We start from the raw sequence: 18,985 nt of genomic DNA, 5'->3' as shown, positions 1-18,985 counted from the left end.
ACTTTTGAGTTTCACTTGGAAATCTGTGTATTTTTACTATTTAACTAAAAAAACAATCATGGAAAATATTTGGCTCAAAAATTGTTTTTCTTGTTTAGAAAGAAGAAAAGAGCCATATTAGGAAGAAGCGAAAGAGAAAACATAGTTCTGCAAAAATTTCAGGAGATGAATATCGATCTGAATCAGACTCTGAAGCAAAGGTAAACAGTAGAAGAAGAAGTAGTAGAATTAAAATTGTACTGTAATAGATAGTTAGGTTTAAAGTAGCAAGGCTGTAGCACAAAATTCCCTCATAAAGGAACAGATGCTATTAAGCTCATTACTGTTGAATATACTAATAAAAACTGAGATCCTATACCTGACACTAGGATACTGCATGTTGGATGTTTGTTTTCATTAACCATAAGTAGTCAGATTCTGCTTTTTTTCCTTTTTTTTTTTTCTTTTTCTTTTTTCTAGATTTGTGATTTTACAAAAAAAAAATTTAGGGGAAATTCACTGTGCCTTTGTAATCTTCCACTGTAAAATAAGTAACAATTTTTCTCACTATTTTCAGTGTACAGTATGTTAATATAATACTCCCTCATTAACATCCACATGATTGATTTAATAGATAGCAACAGGGAGCTAGTGGGAGGTGATCAACTTGTATCCACATAATAAATAGTATTTGATTGTTTTTTTCTTTTTTCAATGGGCATATTGTTTAATATAAATGCATGATACACACAGTGGCCATTTGCTTATTTTTATTATTTTGTAACTTGATAATTATAGCTGTTTTCTCAGATAACATCTAAAATATTATACCATCCTTTGTTCATAATGTAAATGAGACATTTGATTGTGTTTTATTAAACATTCATGGATAAATGTGTAATGGTGAGATTACTACTAGTATGGTAGCAGTAAGGGATAGACCCATGGAAGCAGGTTGGTACTGAGAAAAGAGCTCTGAATTGATGATGCTTTAACCGATGGGTATTCATCCCTGCACCCACTGGGCTACAGTTGCTGAATGCTTTATTTCTAGCTGATCTGTTAAAGTCCAATTTAATTCGCTATGTTTTTCCTCATATTTGATTGTATTCTGCTGTGTGAGAAATTCATTGCAACGTATTTTCTTTGAAAATGTAAGTAATATTCCCCACTTTTTTTTTTTTTTTCTTCAAAAAATATTTGTTGTGGATGATAACTGGTGCAAAAATGTGTTTACTAAAAGTCATATGTGCAATAAGAGGCTTTATGTATTTGAAGAAGAAATAAAAGTCCACTATTACATCTGTTATATCATTTTCATATTTATTATAAAGGACAGATCTCTATTTTGCAGCACCTTAGCTGTCTTCTTCAAAACAATTGGTTGTTAGCTGACAAACAGCAAAACAGTACATAAAATATCTTTCCGTGCTCACCAACAGCGTCCACTTAAAGGCAGTGGGTTATTTTATTTTTATTTATTTATTTATTTATAAAGCACTTTAAAAACAACATCAAGGCTGACCAAAGTGCTGTACAATAAAAAACCCAACATATCAGACACACAATAACCAAGGGTAAATGAAACGGAAACATATAAACACATACTGTAAGAGCTGAAGAGATTCATAATAAAAAGTATACAGATAGCCAACATATCATACTGGGTTAAAAGCCAGAGAGTAAAAGTGTGTTTTTAAATAAGATTTAAAGACAGCTATTGAAGGAGCCTGCCTAATGTGCAATGGCAAATCATTCCAGAGTTTTGGGGGCTGCAACTGAAAAAGCCCCATCACCTCGGAGTTTGTATCGTGCCTTGGGAACACATAAAATTTATTCTAGTAGTAGTGTTACATGTACAATGACATTTTAACATGCATGTTCTGCAAATTCTTGATGAATTCATAAATTATTTGCTCACACTGACTATTCGTGTGTTTTCCAAAAGCAGGAATATTGCAGTCTTGTCATTTTCACAAAACAAACTCTCTAATACAGGATGCAGCAGGGGTCTTTCTTTAATCAACATTTTTATTGTGCAAATGGTGTATTGATAGCTCAGTTATCTGACAGGATAATGTTAAGCTGCACTACATTATCAGCATGCCACATCAAGTGATGCAGGTACGATTCTGACTGACAGGGCAGATTCACAGCTGATATCCAAATGTGCAACAGCAGACGAGGTAATCCATCTAGATTCTCTGATGAAAGCATTTGCCATGTTCATGTGGACTTGTGTGCGACCAGATCGAACTTTGCCAGTTACACTTGTTCTTTACATTTGAAACCTTTCTACCCATTCATATACTTTTTGTTGAGTTATGCTGTTTGTGCTTCCATACTGAGCCAGCATCCTAGGGTGAATTTCAGTATGTGTCACACCATCTGCCCAAAGAAATCTCTCTATGTGCCACCTCAAAGTTATTCAGCAATGCGTTATTCAACAATGGTGCAATCCTGTAGAATAGCATCCATGATCATTTGACCATGGTTTCAACTAGATTAATGGCAGAGTGTTGCTCTGTACTTGTTTTCGAAATACCTATAAGCCATCGCAAACATGTTGTATTACATTAACTTCTGTCTGTTGCGGTTACTGTGTAATTTTGAAATTGCCTTTCAGTTTTTGAATTGCTCTTGTAATGAATTCATTAAACTTCCACTCAATACAGTTAGGAAGAGGAAATTACTCCATTCCAATCGTGGTTTCCAAGTCAAAGTGACGACACCCAGTTTCATCATCTGTCACAGTACTTTTTTTAAACATATTTTATGCTGTTCATTCAGCAAATATGATACCCAGGAGATACAATTATTTAAGTATACCCTTCTTTGCACTATCACCTGGACAGCATATAGCACTATTCCAGCCTCAGTTCTCCGTGTTCAGTAAATTTCCTTTTTATATTTCTTTCAGAGGCAGTTTTAGGGAAACTCGCTGTGGAACAGATGGGAGATGTCTTTGTTCCCATTTTGAAAATGACATGCCCATCATCTGATACTGCTAGTGCCCATGTAGGTGTCTCCATATACTCTCTTGTCATGCCTGTATGTCAGTGGGAGTAATTTCCTGATTCACAAAAAACGTAATCATTACACTTTAAAACCTGTTTTTGATCAGTTATTTTCTGGAACTCAACTATGAATCTGTGACTACAGAAAGCGATATTTATTTTTTTTGTTCATTCATGAGATGATAGGTGAAACTACTAGTTACAATACAAACACTTATCAAGTTATTTTTGATAGTTCCAGTATACTAATTCTATTTCATACAACCATCATACCAAACAAGATATTGCAATCGGTCCTGTTCAAAGGAGTGGCATGTCATAGGAGTGACATAACGAAGGAGTGAAACCTCACATATAAATTTCAAAGGAGTGACAACCATCCAAATGGTAGGTGAGGTTACAGCGATTTTTTGAAAAGCGTACCTTCAGTTGTGTGTGGTAGGTGAGGCGACAACGATTTTTTTGGCAAGTATACTTTCAGTCGTGTGTGGTAGGTGACTTGTTATGTCACTGCAATAAAATGTCACTCCTTTAATACGGTATTTATTTCACTCCTATGAAGTGTCACTCCTTCAATACAAACCCAATGCAATGAGTGTCAAAATTTACATTTTTGCAATATATATAACTTGTGATTATGGGGTACATGCATTTTTGCAGCACTGTTATTAAATGTTAAGTGTATATCTAAAGTGTAATTTACTTATTAGGAGTCTGCCAAGAAGAAAAAAAAGAAATTTAAAGAAGATCCTGAAAAGGAAAAGGTATTGTAATTTAGTTTTTTATTAATGCTAATAGTTTTGAAATACATTCATTTTAATCTTCTTGGATGTAGGTAGAGACAAGCATTGTCATATTTTAATATTTTAACATGTATTTTATTTTAGCTCAGTCCTGCTGATGAGAAACTGAATATAATCCCATTGCAAAGAAAAACCTTTTTTGTTATGTTGATTCTGGACTGGCAAATTAATTTCAATTATCTCTTGTGACAGGAGGATAAGACTGCAGGCAGCAACAAAAAAAAGAAAAATGACCGAAACTACAGGCAGTCTTCCTCTGAATCAACTTCTGAAACTGACATGGAAGAAGATGTAAGTGAATACAAATCTTGTCTTCGTTAAAAATAATAAAAAATAAAAACACATATCTTTGTGAGCACTGCCCTGCCTTGATGTTACACTTTAGCAAAACATAGGACTTCTGAATATTAAAATGAAAAAAGTGACATATCTCTTCACAGTTTATCATGGAACAACTTGCGGCTTTCTTTTCTGCTGCTCTTTCTGGATGTATATAAATAATGTGATTGCTTTAGTTTGTGCATGGAACATGAATGAGCCATTAGGTTCCACCTTACGTGTCAACTGAAGTTTAGAGGTTGAGGAGAGGGAGCCATTTGAATTGCTGGGTCGAACCATGTTGTAATGCAAACATGCATTATCTAACCAAAAAAAATGTGAATGGGCTATTCCTGGAATGCTGGACAGTCAATGGTAACTTCTACTCAGGTGCTTTAAGAAGGAAGCTTTCGTACTGTATTGGGTGAAGCCCCTATCCCAAAGTATGCTATCCTCCAAAAACATAAAGTAGTTTATATTTGCCAGTCAAGTGCAGGTTATCTATTGTAAACAGAACATCTTACAATTTAGGCACTGACAAGTTCAATGGCCCAATTCTAATTCTAATACTTCCTTGTTTACATTTCAGATATGTTATTAATCACAGAATATTCACACCCAGTTCATATTTCAATAACAGGCTTAAACTTGTACATGGTTTTAAAACTCGCTACAGTGGAGATTGTAAAGAGTGTAAAGATAATGTGATTATGTGAATAATAATTGCATGGATAGAGACACATGAAGATGCCTGGCAATGTGCAGATGATCCCAACTGATTATAAAACTTTCCAGTCACATTAGCCTGGCACCCCTCTAATATGATGTCTTTCTAAACTTGGAATCTCTGCAGTGCATTGCCGGCTTTGAACAATCAGCAGTATCCTTGTAAAGAACATTTGTTTTTATTGTCAAATAGGGTTGCATGGTATACCGGTACTGAAAAAAGTAACAAAATAAAATTTTAATTGGTATGGTACAAGAATTTGTTTACTTTCAGTACTTGAAGTAATTTGGTAGTTTTCAGGCTCCCCATACTCAAGTTGTTTTTTAGTGCAATGATAACTTCAAGGAGGAAAACTGTTCTTCGATTGTTAAATTGAATACATGCATTAAATTTTGCTTGAATCACCAAGGTGGATGGCTCTTGCCGTTCTTTGAATGTACAGTTGTGGCCAAAAGTTTTGAGAATGACATAAGTATTGGTTTTCAAAAGGTTTGCTGCTTCGGTGTTTTTATATGTTTTTGTTAGACATTTTTATGGTATTCTGAATTATTATTACAAGCATTTCATACGTTTCAAAGGCTTTTATTCACAGTTACATTAAGTTTATGAAAAGAGTTAATATTTGCAGTGTTGGCCCTTCTTTTTCAAGACCTCTGCAATTCACCCTGGCATGCTGTCAATCAGCTTCTGGGCCAAATCCTGACTGATGGCAGCCCATTCTTACATAAACAATACCACTTAGTTATCACTTTTGCCTTATGCAACGGTGCTCCATCATACTAGAAAAGGCATTGTTTGTCACCAAACTGTTCTTGGATGGTTGGGAGAGGGTATTCATCAGAGAAAATGACTTTACCCCAGTCCTCCGCAGTCCAGTCCCTGTACCTTTTGCGGAATCGGTCTGTCCGTGATGATTTTCTTGGAAAGAAGTGGTTTCTTTGCTGCCCTTCTTGACACCATGCTATCCTCCAAAAGTCTTTGTCTCACTGTGCATGCAGATGCACTCACATCTGCCTGCTTCCATTCCTGAGCAAGCTCTGCACTGGTGGTGCTCCAATCCCCCAGCTGAATCAACTTTAGGAGACGGTCCTGGCACTTGCTGGACTTTCTTGGGCACCCTGAAGTCTTCTTCACAACAATTGAGACACTCTATTCCAACTCAATCAGCATGACAGAGTGATCTCCAGCTTTGTCCTCATCAACACACTCACTTGTGTTAACAAGAAGATGACTGAAATGATGTCAGCAGGTTCTTTTGTGGCAGGGCTGAAATGCTGTGGAAATGGGTTTCTTGGGATTAAGTTCCTTTTCATGGCAAAGAGGGACTTTGCAATTAATTGTCATTTATCTGATGACCCTTCATAACATTCTGTAGTATATGCAAATTACCATCAAAAAAACCGAGGAAGCAAGATTTGTGAAAATTAACATTTGTGTCATTCTCAAAACTTTTGGCCACCACTGTATATATTAATATTAACCTGCCGAATACTCAAAGGAAAGGAATAACCCCAGCAATGCGGAGTGCGGCAGAGCAGGGAGGCATGTAATTGTGAAGCAGAGCAGGGAGATGTGAATGTTTGTGGGCTGGGGGAACGAATTAGCTGTGAGATGTGTTGGTCTGTTTATCTGTTAGTTGCTTCTGACATGTTTTGTACTGGTGCCGAGGTCTGAAAGCTGGTATCAAGACCAAAGTCAAAATTCTAGTACTGATCCAACACATTTATCAACTCGGATCAGTTGTCTAAATTGAACAATTATTTCAGTTTTGAGATTTTCCAGTAATAATTGGAGCTGAGTCATAAAGAATCAGGCATGATTATAAATTGTTAAAAACCAATAATGTGAATTTAGATGACTAAAATGAAAAGGGGCACGATTGTCTTTTATAACAGTACCTGTTTTTCAATAATTATACATATTTCAGGCTGAATCAAGGCTCAAAAGAATTAAGACAGAAGAGAAAGATGGATCTAATGTAAGTATTTGGATGTAAATTATAATTTTTTTTTTGTCCTGCCTTTCTTAAAGTGCAAAGTTTAGGTCAATGTACCATATTTTTATAAGATATGTACAGTATTTAACTTGTCTGTCTTTGGATATGTTTTAGTCATCACAATATCTAATTAAGTTTTTCACAGAAAGTTTTTTTTTTTTTTGCTGTATACATATTTAAAATCTATACTAATAAAAGGCAAAGCCCTCACTGACTCACTCACTCACTGACTCAATTATCACTAATTCTCCAAGTTCCCGTGTAGGTAGAAGGCTGAAATTTGGCAGGCTCATTCCTTACAGCTTACTTACAAAAGTTAAGCAGGTTTCATTTCGAAATTCTACACGTAACGGTCGATAACGGTCGACAACGTCCGCCATGTTGAACTTTCTTATTTATGGCCCCATCTTCACGAAATTTGGTAGGCGGCTTCCCTGCGCTAACCAAAACCGATGTACGTACTTATTTCGGTGGTATGACACCATTGTCGGCCGCCATATTGAATTTTCCAACGTCGCCAATTTTCAAACTTCCCGTGTAGGTAGAAGGCTGACCCCATCTTCACGAAATTTGGTAGGCGGCTTCCCTCCACTAACTGAAACCAATGTACGTACTTATTTCGGTAGTATGATGCCACTGTCGGCCGCCGTATTGAAATTTTCAGCAGTCTTTGTTACTTATGGGCCCATCTTCAAGAAATTCTATCGATCAAAGAACTGTCACTTACCGAGTGGTTTCCATGCCTGGAGATACCACCTACCTTTTCCATTCTCTTTGTTACATATTACACGGCCATATCAGGCTCACTCTTGATATCTGGAGGAACATTTTGTCTTATGTATTGAATGACTGGGACAGGTTCAAGGTGTGGACTGATGATGGTACAGGAGATAATTATACTACACAGGAGCACTAAAAGAGTGAAATGCTTAAGCCCTTCACCTATGGTTCTGCATGTGAGTTGATGGCTGCCGCTGAATTGTTCGGTTGTCGCTTTCAAGTGTACTGAAATGGCCAAATATTTTACACCTTCGACAACCGCCAATGCCTCTTAAACATCTTAGATTCACAGGTGACGATTTCAGTAGTGGACACTTTGATGTTTATGAATGTTTAAACTCTCAAAAGCTGGATGTGATTTTATCGATGAAACCGGTTGTGTGCTTACAACGCTTGACAGATGCCAAATGTCACTTCAACACAACAAATCCTGCAAATACTGTCGTAATTGAAACAAACCATGAAACTCAAACCGATTATGACAGCAGCAATCCAAGCTGTGAGATTTGAGACAAGATTACTGTTCACATGGCCAACTGTACGTTACATGCTCAAGAGTAAGCTCAGCGCACAGTTTGGTCATGTTACAACCGGAGGGCCGAACTGACAACATGGTATACAAAGAGATCCTTAACAAATAATTATTGGCATATTGTCCCACAGATTAAAAAGGATTAATTTTCTTCTTAATAAAAATTTGAATGCAGTACTTCACCGCTGCGAAGCGCGGGTATTTTGCTAGTGCATAAACAACAGGATTTTTTTTTATTATAAGGTAAGCCTATGTAATAATATTGTCTTCTTGTAATCTCGGTGTAACACTTCCTGTTTTGGTTGTTGAAAAGTTATATGTTTTTATTTAAATAATATTAGTAAAGACCCACTATCCTCAAAATTATTTATATAACAGACCCAAAAACAGTTACAATAATTATAATACGATCATATAACAAGTGTACTTTTTTCACTTTATAAGCATAAATGACACCTTTCCCCAGTCGCATTTAATAGTAATTGAATTGTATTTCTCTGGAAACATTTGTTCTTTTCAGTTTATTATTCATTAATCACTACAGTACGTTACAGAGAGATGCATCTAACCACAGTGACCATCATACATACTGAAGACCAACTGTGTGTGTTTCTAATCCTGCAGGATAGCCATCTTAGGGCATTTTACTCATACCACATTGTCATTGTCTATTTAGCACTATCCGGCTGCTTTGCCACAGCTCTTTAGTAGGCCAATAAAGGTAGCTGAAATTCAGTTCAACAACAGCAACTGAGCAGCACTAGTGAGCAAGGAAGTTACGCAAGCTGCTTGCATGCCCCCCGAGATAATATAATAAAGTGAATATTTTAAGTTTCTAGTATTTCTATTTTATAATTCAGTAGTCCACATTTTCAGCATTCTCTGGTTTGTTAGGCAGATAAGCACTGCAATGTTAAACTTCAGCTGTGAAACTAGCTGATCATGCTTCTTGTTTGTGTTCTAGTTGCGTCCGTAATTCATTCAGATATTTTGTTCATGTAATAGATGGTACTTCTTATTTGAAACATGGTAATACTGAATATCAGGCACAAGCATTCACGTACAGAAAATGATCTAGTGTGCACGATCCTCAAGAATAAGAAGCAGTGGAATACAGCACTTGCACCCTCCCACTGTAGAATATAAGCAGACAAGCAGACTCATTTTAATTCTCTCACCACTTTGGCCACCACTTCTCCTTTTTCCCGTCCCCATGTCTTCTGATGTTTCAAGGAGGGGCTCCAGCTGCCTGTGACCTTCACCCCGATAGTAGGTATACTGTAAGTAAACAAAATGTACCAGTGGACTGAGCTGTGCTAAGTTCAGCAGAGACTTTATTTCCTGTGGTAAGAAAATTCACTTGTAAAATTTATTATAGAGGAAACCCTTTTTTTTATTAAAAGCACAATTAAACCAAAAACAGCAGTAGCTAGAAACATGGTTAAGAACAACTTATGCAAAATTGTGAAGATGTGGAAATACCAGTTGAGTACTTCCAAATACACACTTTTAAAATTCATATTTTTAATTTTATATTCCTTGCTCCTAAGGGGAAATCAAAGAATAAAAAGAAGCACAAGAAACAAGGGAAGAAGAAGAAGAAAAAGAAAGCATACAGTTCAAGCTCTGATTCCTTATGATGTGGACAAAGACAATTACATGAAGTACGCAGCAGCAAAGGAGCTGCATACCGGTTTTAAGATTTGGCTTTTGTTATTTATCAAGGAAATAAATCCTGCATGATTCTGCCTCAGATGTCTACTGTTGCAAGAGCTGGTTTGAAATGTTTTGGGTTTAGAACTTGGGAGTATTTTAATTCAGTTTGTTACAGTGTGATTCTACCTAACTGCAATAGTAGAAACTGGAAGCTTATAAAACATTTAAAATAACTTTAATGTATATTTTATACCAAATGCTGTGACTTCAGAATAGGGCTTTGTCATTTTTTTTGTTTTACATTTATTTAACTTTGTCTTTTTTTTTTTAAATAAATAAAAATGCCTTTTTTCTAGAGAGTGTTTTTGTGCCGGCCTTCAAATGCTTTAAGAATATTTTATATGGGCATACATTCCTTTTGAGTATGTTTAGCTCTTTTGAGAAGTTCACCTACATGTTTCAACACTTGAAATGCATTACATGGACTGTCTTTGTTATACTACTCCAATGGTCTCTTTATTGGAAATAAATGACTTCCTTCAAAATTATATACTTAGAAGCTTTTGATCTACTTGTGACATCTTTGAAAGTATTGTTCAGCTTTGATTTGGCATTTTTATTATTCAAACTTTGTTATACACTTTGTAAACCTCATGTATGTTAACTTAGAACTGCAGGTTCGTAGTTTAAAAATCATAGTACATTTGTCATTTTATTTTAAATACAGGCTTCATATTGAAGTATGTCCAGACATATATTTGTTTTCAGTAACTGTGTACAGAGTTTTGATTAGATTTATGTCTACAGGTCAATAAAAATCCTGTTTTCTGACTCTAATGCTGTGGCTTGTGTTGAAACAACATAAAAAACTTTCATTAAAGTAATTGCCCAATAAACGGTTTCAGATTTGCTGTAGATGTCACAACAAACTGCTCAACAAGGAGATTAAACTTAACTGATCCATCATTTTACTTCTTTTCATTTTATTCTGTAAAATAAATGCATAATTTTAACTAAACTTCTGTCAATTAAAAAATGAAGCATGTGGTCAGAATATAAAGGAAACTAACTCTGTCTGCATTACAGAAATTGTACTTTCCATTAATGGCACAAATTTGCTCTAGAACAAGAAATATGATTATTTTAGCAATTTTAAGGAACAAACAGTAAAAAAAGAAAAATTTTTCATTAGCATAGGAATTATTAACAGCACCAATTGAATTCTTGCATTTTATCCAAATCTGATTCTTTTTGTGACCTGTTCGGGTTATGATGGAGAGAGTCTGTGATGGGATCAGCCAACATTAATAGGAAATGTGTGATTCATCAATGTTTTTTAAAGAAATGTTAAAACAAGTGTTTAATTCAAGAAGATATGCAAAGTGCATTAGTAGGTATTTATATAAGAATTTATGCCTCTGTTGAATTTTTGCTCCATCCTAGGCGTATTACTTCCCAATGTTGCTGTGTCAGTTGGCCATGCTTGTTCATGTTTCTGATCTAAAAAGGGATCAGCTTAGCTGTTCCCCTTAACATGTGTTGCTGTTTTTTTTTTTTTTTGTTATTCATATGGTTGAACATTAAGGGAGAAGGAAAAAGCAACGCATACATAACAACTTGAACCAAGGAGCATTGGAGTGAATGACAATTCTCACATAACATGTTAGTTATTTCTCAGCGATGTCCGGGGCTTTGATACTTAACACTCCAGAGGTAAGGAGACAATGTGATTTATTGGTATTAAGACTCTTGCTTTGCTGTCTCTGATTTATCATTTGCTTGGTCTTCACCCAGATGTTACAGACTACCAGCGACAGGCACTGAAGAGAGCTGTGCGTATGGTCTGTCACTCCCCAAAATGAGGTGAACTCTTGACATTTGGCTCTCCTTAAATTTGCACAAATTCTGTTTGTTGAAAGCTCTTTAGTTGACATCTGATACTTTCATGAATGAGTCTTTTATGAGTACACACAGGGAAAGATCAGTGCACTGCTTTTTCAGAGTGTAAACCGTAAGTGTAAAATGTGTGATAAGCTCCCCAGAGTTAATATTTAAATTAATTGAATTGATAACATGGTCATGATGTGTGTAAAAGAGCTGTAAAATTGTACTTGCTTTAACCTAATTAATGTGATTTTTAGTTACTGCAGCATTAGTTGTTTTTTTGAAACTGGACAACTTCTCTATTGGACTGAACAAAGCAGAAGTTTTACCATTCTTTAAAAGTACTTTGTATTTGTCATATTGTTAATCATCCATCCATTATCCATCCTGCTCTATCCTAACTACAGGGTCACGGGGGTCTGCTGGAGCCAATCCCAGCCAACACAGGGCACAAGGCAGGAAACAAACCCCGGGCAGGACGCCAGCCCACCACATATTGTTAATCAAAAACCCTTAACATATATTCACCATATATCCCAAAGAAAGAGTTGTAATCATTTTTTGGACCTGTCCCCTTTTTAATATTCCATTTGATTTCTTTCTTTGGAAACAAATGGCTCTGGAGATGGTGGAAACATTTTTCTATAACTTACGAGGTTTCAAATGCATATACAAAGCTGTTTATGGCAGTGGTTCCCAGACTCGGTCCTGGGGTCCCACTGTGGCTGCAGGTCTTTGTTCCAACCAGATGCACAGTCTGTGATAATAATTTGATAACAACTGATCTCATTTAATTAGCTGGTCCTTTTTTACTCTTCACTTATCTGCACTCAGAAAAACACAACAGTATGGTTTTTATATTTATAAGACATTAGAAATATTTAATTTTTTTTTCTAAAACTATAAATGCATAACTCTCTTTTGTTGTTTTCCTGTTATTTTTCCCTTTTCCTGTGTAGTTTGCTCCCTTCATTTCACCCTAATAGTGACAACAATAAACACAGCAGACACTCGGAATGATGAAAGCAGCAACGACTTCAGTGTCAGACCCTTTAATTAGAAAATAATCAATTAAATAACAGAACACCTGGAAAAGCAGAATGAAAATACTGTTAACAACTTTAAAAAATCTACATATTTTTCATATGCTAATTACATTTTAAGAAAAATCTACCAAATTAGTTTTTAATTTCAGCATTGACTCCAAAACACAGAAACTGGAAAATAATGACTGAATCAATTAGGATACGAGTCCAATGTAAAACAAGTTGGTTGGAACAAAAACCTGCAGCCACAGTGGCTCCCAGGACCGAGTTTGGGAATCAATGCTCAATGGTTTGCAAAAATTATTTACTGTCACCAATTTGTTTCTTCATCACTAATCAACTCAAGTTCCCTGTTTTTATTTCCTTTTTATTCTGTTTTTTGTTTGCAGTTGCCTGATGTGGTAAACTTTTTCATTTGGTTTTCCGTTCGTTGCCACAGAGCTAACATTCCTGTACCTTTATTCTGTTAATTTTGATCTAATCAGGTTCCTTTTCCTGAGATATAAAACACCAGTGTGGCCACTGATTGAATAATCATCTTGACAGTTTAAGAGGAGCCATTCACTTCTGTACAAGTTACAGCTTTACACATTTCACTTCATCACAGGAGTTAAGTTTCTTGGCCATTCTCGGACCCAAAGGACCCCCTGCTCATCATCGTCATCTGTCACTTTCATTCCTGCACTTGATGCTTAACAATCCAGCCAGAGACTTTCTGTTTTTAAAGCCTGCTCAAACACATTTCACTACAGTTAGTTCTGTTTCGTTGCTATCCATCCATTTTCTGAACATGTCTGTGCACTCTGGCTAGGTACAGTAAGTACAGTTTAAAATTGTTTGCCCTCTTGGAAGCTTTCACATGTTATTAATATACAACATTGAATCAGTGGATTTTTTAAAATTTTGATCAACAAAAAAAGATTTTGTAATTTCAAAGTGTAAAGCAAATATGTGCAAAGTATTCCAAATGAATTACAAATATAAAATGCACAAATAATTAATAGTCGCTGCACCTTTGGCAGTTATTCCAGCCTCGAGTTTGTGTGTAGGCCTCTATCAGCTTTGTATGTCCAGATGCTGCCATTTTTTACAATTCTTATTTGCAAAGTGGCTCAGACTCTGTCAGGATGCATGGGAGTCATGAGTGAACAGCCTTTTTCAGGTCCAGGCACAAATTCTCAGTTGGATTGAGATATGGACTCTGACTTGGCCACTGCAGGATATTAACATTGTTTTTCAGCCATTCATGTGTAGCTTTGGTTTTGCACTTGTGGTCGTTATCTTGATGGAAAAGAGATTTTCTCATAAAGCACAGTTTTTTTGCAGATTGTTTTAGGTTTTTCTTCAGGATTTCTCTGGATTTTACTTTGTACCCTTCCAAGCCTTCCAAAACCTGCTGCAGAGAAGCATCCTCACAGCATGATGCTGTCACCTCCGTACTTCACACTGGAAATTGTTTGCTTTTGACAATGTGCAGCGTTCAAACATGGTGTTTACTCTGATAGCCAAAACTGTTAACTATAGAACCTTCTTTCAGTTGACTTCAGAGTCTCCCATGTGTCTTTGGACATGATACCTCGACTAGAGTTTGCCAGTTTTCTTTGCCTTTGCCACTCCCTGCATTTGGACAACAGTTGTTTTTAGCACAGTCTCCCCAGATTCGGCTGCTGTAGCTTGTAACTCCTTCAGAATTCTCATAGGTGTATTGGAGACCTCACAAACTAGTTGTTGTCATGTATGATCACTCTGTTTTTGTGCCTGTTGTAGGCAGATTTATAGCTGTTCTGTCCTCATCGTTATTTTTTAATGTTTGATTTAACTGTAATCCAAGGGATATTCAGTGACTCGGGGTATTTTATTATCTCCATATCTTGATGTGTGCTTTTCAGTCCTCCTTTCTTGCCAAATTGCTTGGAGTGTTCTTTTGTCTTCATGTGTAGGTCAAGCCATGATACTGACTCACCACAATTTGGACCTTTTGGACCATCCAGATAAGGTGCATTTATATGCCAATCACAAGTGATCTCCAATGAACTGCGACTTCTGAAACCAATTAGCCACACCAGTGATGATTTAGGTGTTAATGGTTATCAGTCAGTTATTTTGTGTTTTACCTGTACATTTGTAATTCGTTTAGACCATTTCGCAGAGAGTGTTTTTACCTTGACGTTAAAGAGTTTTTTTTTTTTGAGTGATGTCAAAAATGTCCAAATCAGATCCACTGTGATTCAATGTTGAATAACAAAAAATGTGAACATAGTTATTTTTTATTTATTTACAATTAATATCCTGTCTCCTGGTCTTTGATATTTTTAAACAAGTGTGTGCAAATCTAAAGGCAGGTTGTAGAACTTGCACCAATCTGAAAGCTGCTCCACCTCTAACCTGTATGCTGTCTCATTGCTGTTCTTTATGTGGCCCATCACTGTGGTACCATTGGCAAACTTGTTAACGCCGTTTGAGCTGCACTTTGAAACTGAAGATTTCGTACAGAGGTGTCCACCATTGTCTTGAGAGAAGATAGCAAACTGGATCTCGCCAAGATCAAGCCCAGACCTTAACCTTTTAAGTGTTATTGAAACATCCTGCTCTCCATGTTTGCACATGGGCAGCACTACTGATAGACACACGGTTGCTTTAAAAACCTTTATTTTGGCACAATTAAACTACATATGTACATTTCATATATCATTATCAAAACGTTCTTTTTATTAATAAAAATACTTTTGTAAGTGAAAATCACTTGGTTTGTAACAGGATAAAGTAAAATTAAATGTCAGAAGACTAGCAGAGAAGTGAAACAGGTCCTTTGACAAGCCTTAAGAGGATTTGACTTAAAGCGCACAGACTTTCAGAGAAACAGATAAACAAGAGCCCAACTCAGGCCACTGGTGCTAGCGCTGGTCTGAGAAATCCTGAAGAGCATAACAGTTACAGAAAATGACTGACTGCTGATAGCATGAAACCAATTAAGTTATTAGAGCTGCAGTGCTGGGGCCTCATGCGTAACGCTGTGCGTAGAATTCGTACTATAACATGACGTAAGCACAAAAGCCAAAATGTGCTTATGCACAGAAAAATCTAGATGCAGGAATCTGTGCGTTCGCCAACTTCCACGTTCTTCCGCTCCATAAATCACGGTCAGCGTGAAAAGTAACGCTCGTGCACGCGCCTTCTGTTCCACCCCCAACTCCTCCCTGAATTATGCCTCTGTCAATATGCAAATTAATATAAATCGCCCTTAAGCTCAGCCTTCTGTGAAAAGACAAGAGGGAAAAGCACGGGGGAAAACATAAGAATTTCAGCGAATACCAAGTGGAGGCAAAGGAAAAACATACTATTTGTTGATTTAAACAGTTTTATAATCAACAAAAGGAAGTTGATTGACTGACATAGCATGTCAGAGAAACTCGAAAGCTCAAGTTCACAAAGTTGCACAGTGTCAAAATAAAAAAGTCACATATCAAAGTCACAGTGAAAAGGTGAGTTGTAGCCCACCGTCTGAGCTTATTAGGGTACAGACAAAAAAATAGGCACACAGTGTGGGGGGAAAAAAGCATGAAATATCAACTTTAATCTCGAAATTTCCACTTTAATCACGTAGTTTATTTTGTCATTAAAGTAGAACATCATAAACTTCATCTTAAAATCATTTCATTTACTAGTTTCTCAAATCCCATCGTAACTACAGTAGCACGTTAAATGCTTTGTTTTGTATTTGATCTTCAATGTGCTGTATGTGTGTGAATCACTACGGGCTTCTGTTCTTTCTCTTTCTCCGACAGGACACAGAATCCATTACATTTGTGATATTACAGCTCTGTGAATAATTAAAATACTGAGATGTATATGTAATATCATTTTCATGATGATTGAAATGAAAGCATGTTATTAAACATGGAAACACGATGCCACAGTGATTGTTCATGTCTCGCACAAGATGCTGCTGCGCCATGCGCGACCTTCGATGAAGTAATTTATTGCAGCAGTACTGTCTCTTTCAAATGTACTAACCTGCAATTCCTGTCCTTACTTTTCTTTCGCCACACAATCAGCTCTGTAATAGACTTTAAGCCATCTGTAAGCTTACAACGACGATTCTTCAAAACTTTTAAGGAACATTGAAATATCTTCATAGTACGTGTTTAATTATTCTATCCGTCTATCCTTCCAGTGTTGCGCCAGGCTCAGCAAATATATAGCGCAAGGCATGAGTAATACGTGAACTTGCTAGCTCTGCGGCACCGTGTCCTCACATGTTTAATTATTAACAATACAGATTATTTAAATGAAGTTAAAGTTTTATCTGTATAATATAATCAACATATTTTGCTGCATTTCATCTTACAAATGATATCATCATATGTAAATACGTGCTTTATAAAGTGGCGCAGGTTATATTATAACTAGTGCAAGTTTACAGTGGGGTAATTGTACTTATAAGTACAAACAGTTCTACAAGGAGCAGTTGATTGAGTGTGTTTATAGTTCTTGGGATGAAACTGTTTCTGAACCGCGAGGCAGCGTGTGCTTGATGCTGTATACTGATAATTCTCTTTCCGATCAGCTGCTGATGTGATTCCCCATTCAGATACAGTCATATAAATACTCTGAGTGGTGCAGTGAGAGTAATATGGAAAAAGATGATCCGCTCTGGAAACCTTTAAAGGAAGCAGCTGAAAGAAGAAGAAGAAGGTTCAGTGAGAGTAACAATGCTAAAGCAGTTATGGTATTTGGAATACTATGGCTATTCCCTGGACCATTATATTGTTACAAGTTAATTACAATCAGATGCATTACACTAATCAACAATATGCTGTTAGTTTCAGTGTATTTATAAAGCCGCGTCAGGAAAATAAAGAGTAACCACACAGGAACAGTAGCACTGCTTTGACGCTAGGTGCTGCCAGTCTGCAAAACCGAGCGGAGAACTTGTGTATGACAAGGTATGAGGTACCGTGGAAAAGTGCGTGGCTTTACGCCAAGTGTAGGTTTTATACATCGCGATTTGAGCGTGGAAACGTTCTTACGCAACTTTTCTGTGCGTACGCACCGTTTATGCATGAGGCCCCTGGTCTATTGCAGTGTACTGAATTATCTCATGAAAAGTGCCTTTCCTTGTGATGCTGGTCAGAAAGACAAGGTGGTCTCCTTGTGCATTTGTCTATGAATGATGTGATTTGTTTGCTTAAAGATGCATACTCTAACTAAAACCATTCCCCAGAGCTAACGTATTGTATATCTCCTAGTACCTGAGCGAGATTTCAGTGTTCAGCCAACAGTGGAGCACTGACAAGACCCCTTGTTACAATAAGGGTACTTGGCATACAGCTGGAAAGTGATGGTGAAACAGGTACAATAGTTAACTTAAAGGTTCTAAACAATTCGCTGTAAATATTTTTTTTCAAAAATTAATGAAAAATAAATATCAAGTTAGAAATATATATATGCTTATTCCAAATGGCTGTTCTAGTGCTATTTCATATTGCCTCTCTCTTCTTGAAGAACTGGAGTTGAGTTGATTAGATTAGGTAAGCTTATTAATCCCAAAGGGAAATTTAGATGTATAAAGCAGCAGAAACATAAAACAAAGATACAGACTCAATGGGGCAAATGATACAATTAATAAATATGCTAAATAATACATTTTTATTATGCAGAAATTGCAAAATGAGCTTAAAGAGCATCATCATATAGTTTGGATTGTCAGGAGGAAGCACTGAATTATCTGTCAGGCAGAAGACCCCCCAGAAGTGTGTAGTTAGCACACCATGGTGGAATGATCCTGTGGCTAAAAGTCCTCCAAGAAAGCACCTCCTACAGGGGATGGAGGGGATTTTTTATGATGGCATTCAATTTTGCCACCCACTGTTAGCCCTCTGGTCCTGATAAATTTGTTCAGGTATTGTGCATCTTTTGAGCTCAAGTTACTTCTGCAGGGAAAAGTGTAGTACAATGCACTGGCTACATCAAAAGACCTAAATCTCCTCAGACAGTACAGTCTGCTCTGGCCCTTCTCGTTCAGTGCCACTGTGTTATCAGACCAGTCCAGTTTGTTGTCTGTGTGAACCCCCGGATACTTGTAGCTCTGCCCCACTTCCATGTCCTCTCCCTCAATGGTGACTGTTCTCAGAAGATCTCTGGCATGCCAGAAGTCCACCACCAGCTCTTTTGTCTTGCTGATGCTGAGTTGCAGGTAGTTCTCCTTGCACCATAAGACACCGTCCTCCACAAGCCTCCTGTACTC

General features: G+C 36.7%; 1 protein-coding gene across 1 annotated transcript in view; it reads left to right on the top strand.

Annotated features, from left to right (window-relative positions):
* fam133b (family with sequence similarity 133 member B) overlaps positions 1–9,876 on the top strand; it is a 39,738-nt gene extending 29,862 nt beyond the window's left edge. Inside the window, exons 7-11 of the mRNA XM_039736719.1 lie at positions 99–200; positions 3,707–3,760; positions 3,992–4,090; positions 6,772–6,822; positions 9,703–9,876. Of these exons, the coding sequence (XP_039592653.1) occupies positions 99–200; positions 3,707–3,760; positions 3,992–4,090; positions 6,772–6,822; positions 9,703–9,792 (396 nt within the window). The 3' untranslated portion in view covers positions 9,793–9,876. The remainder of the gene's footprint in view (positions 1–98; positions 201–3,706; positions 3,761–3,991; positions 4,091–6,771; positions 6,823–9,702) is intronic.
* Positions 9,877–18,985: the final 9,109 nt, after the last annotated feature.

The sequence above is a fragment of the Polypterus senegalus genome, chromosome 15 (genome assembly GCF_016835505.1).
Source record: "Polypterus senegalus isolate Bchr_013 chromosome 15, ASM1683550v1, whole genome shotgun sequence".
Taxonomy (NCBI): Eukaryota; Metazoa; Chordata; class Cladistia; order Polypteriformes; family Polypteridae; genus Polypterus; species Polypterus senegalus.
Note: the sequence above shows the minus strand (reverse complement) of the source record. Positions and strands in the feature narration are given on the sequence as shown.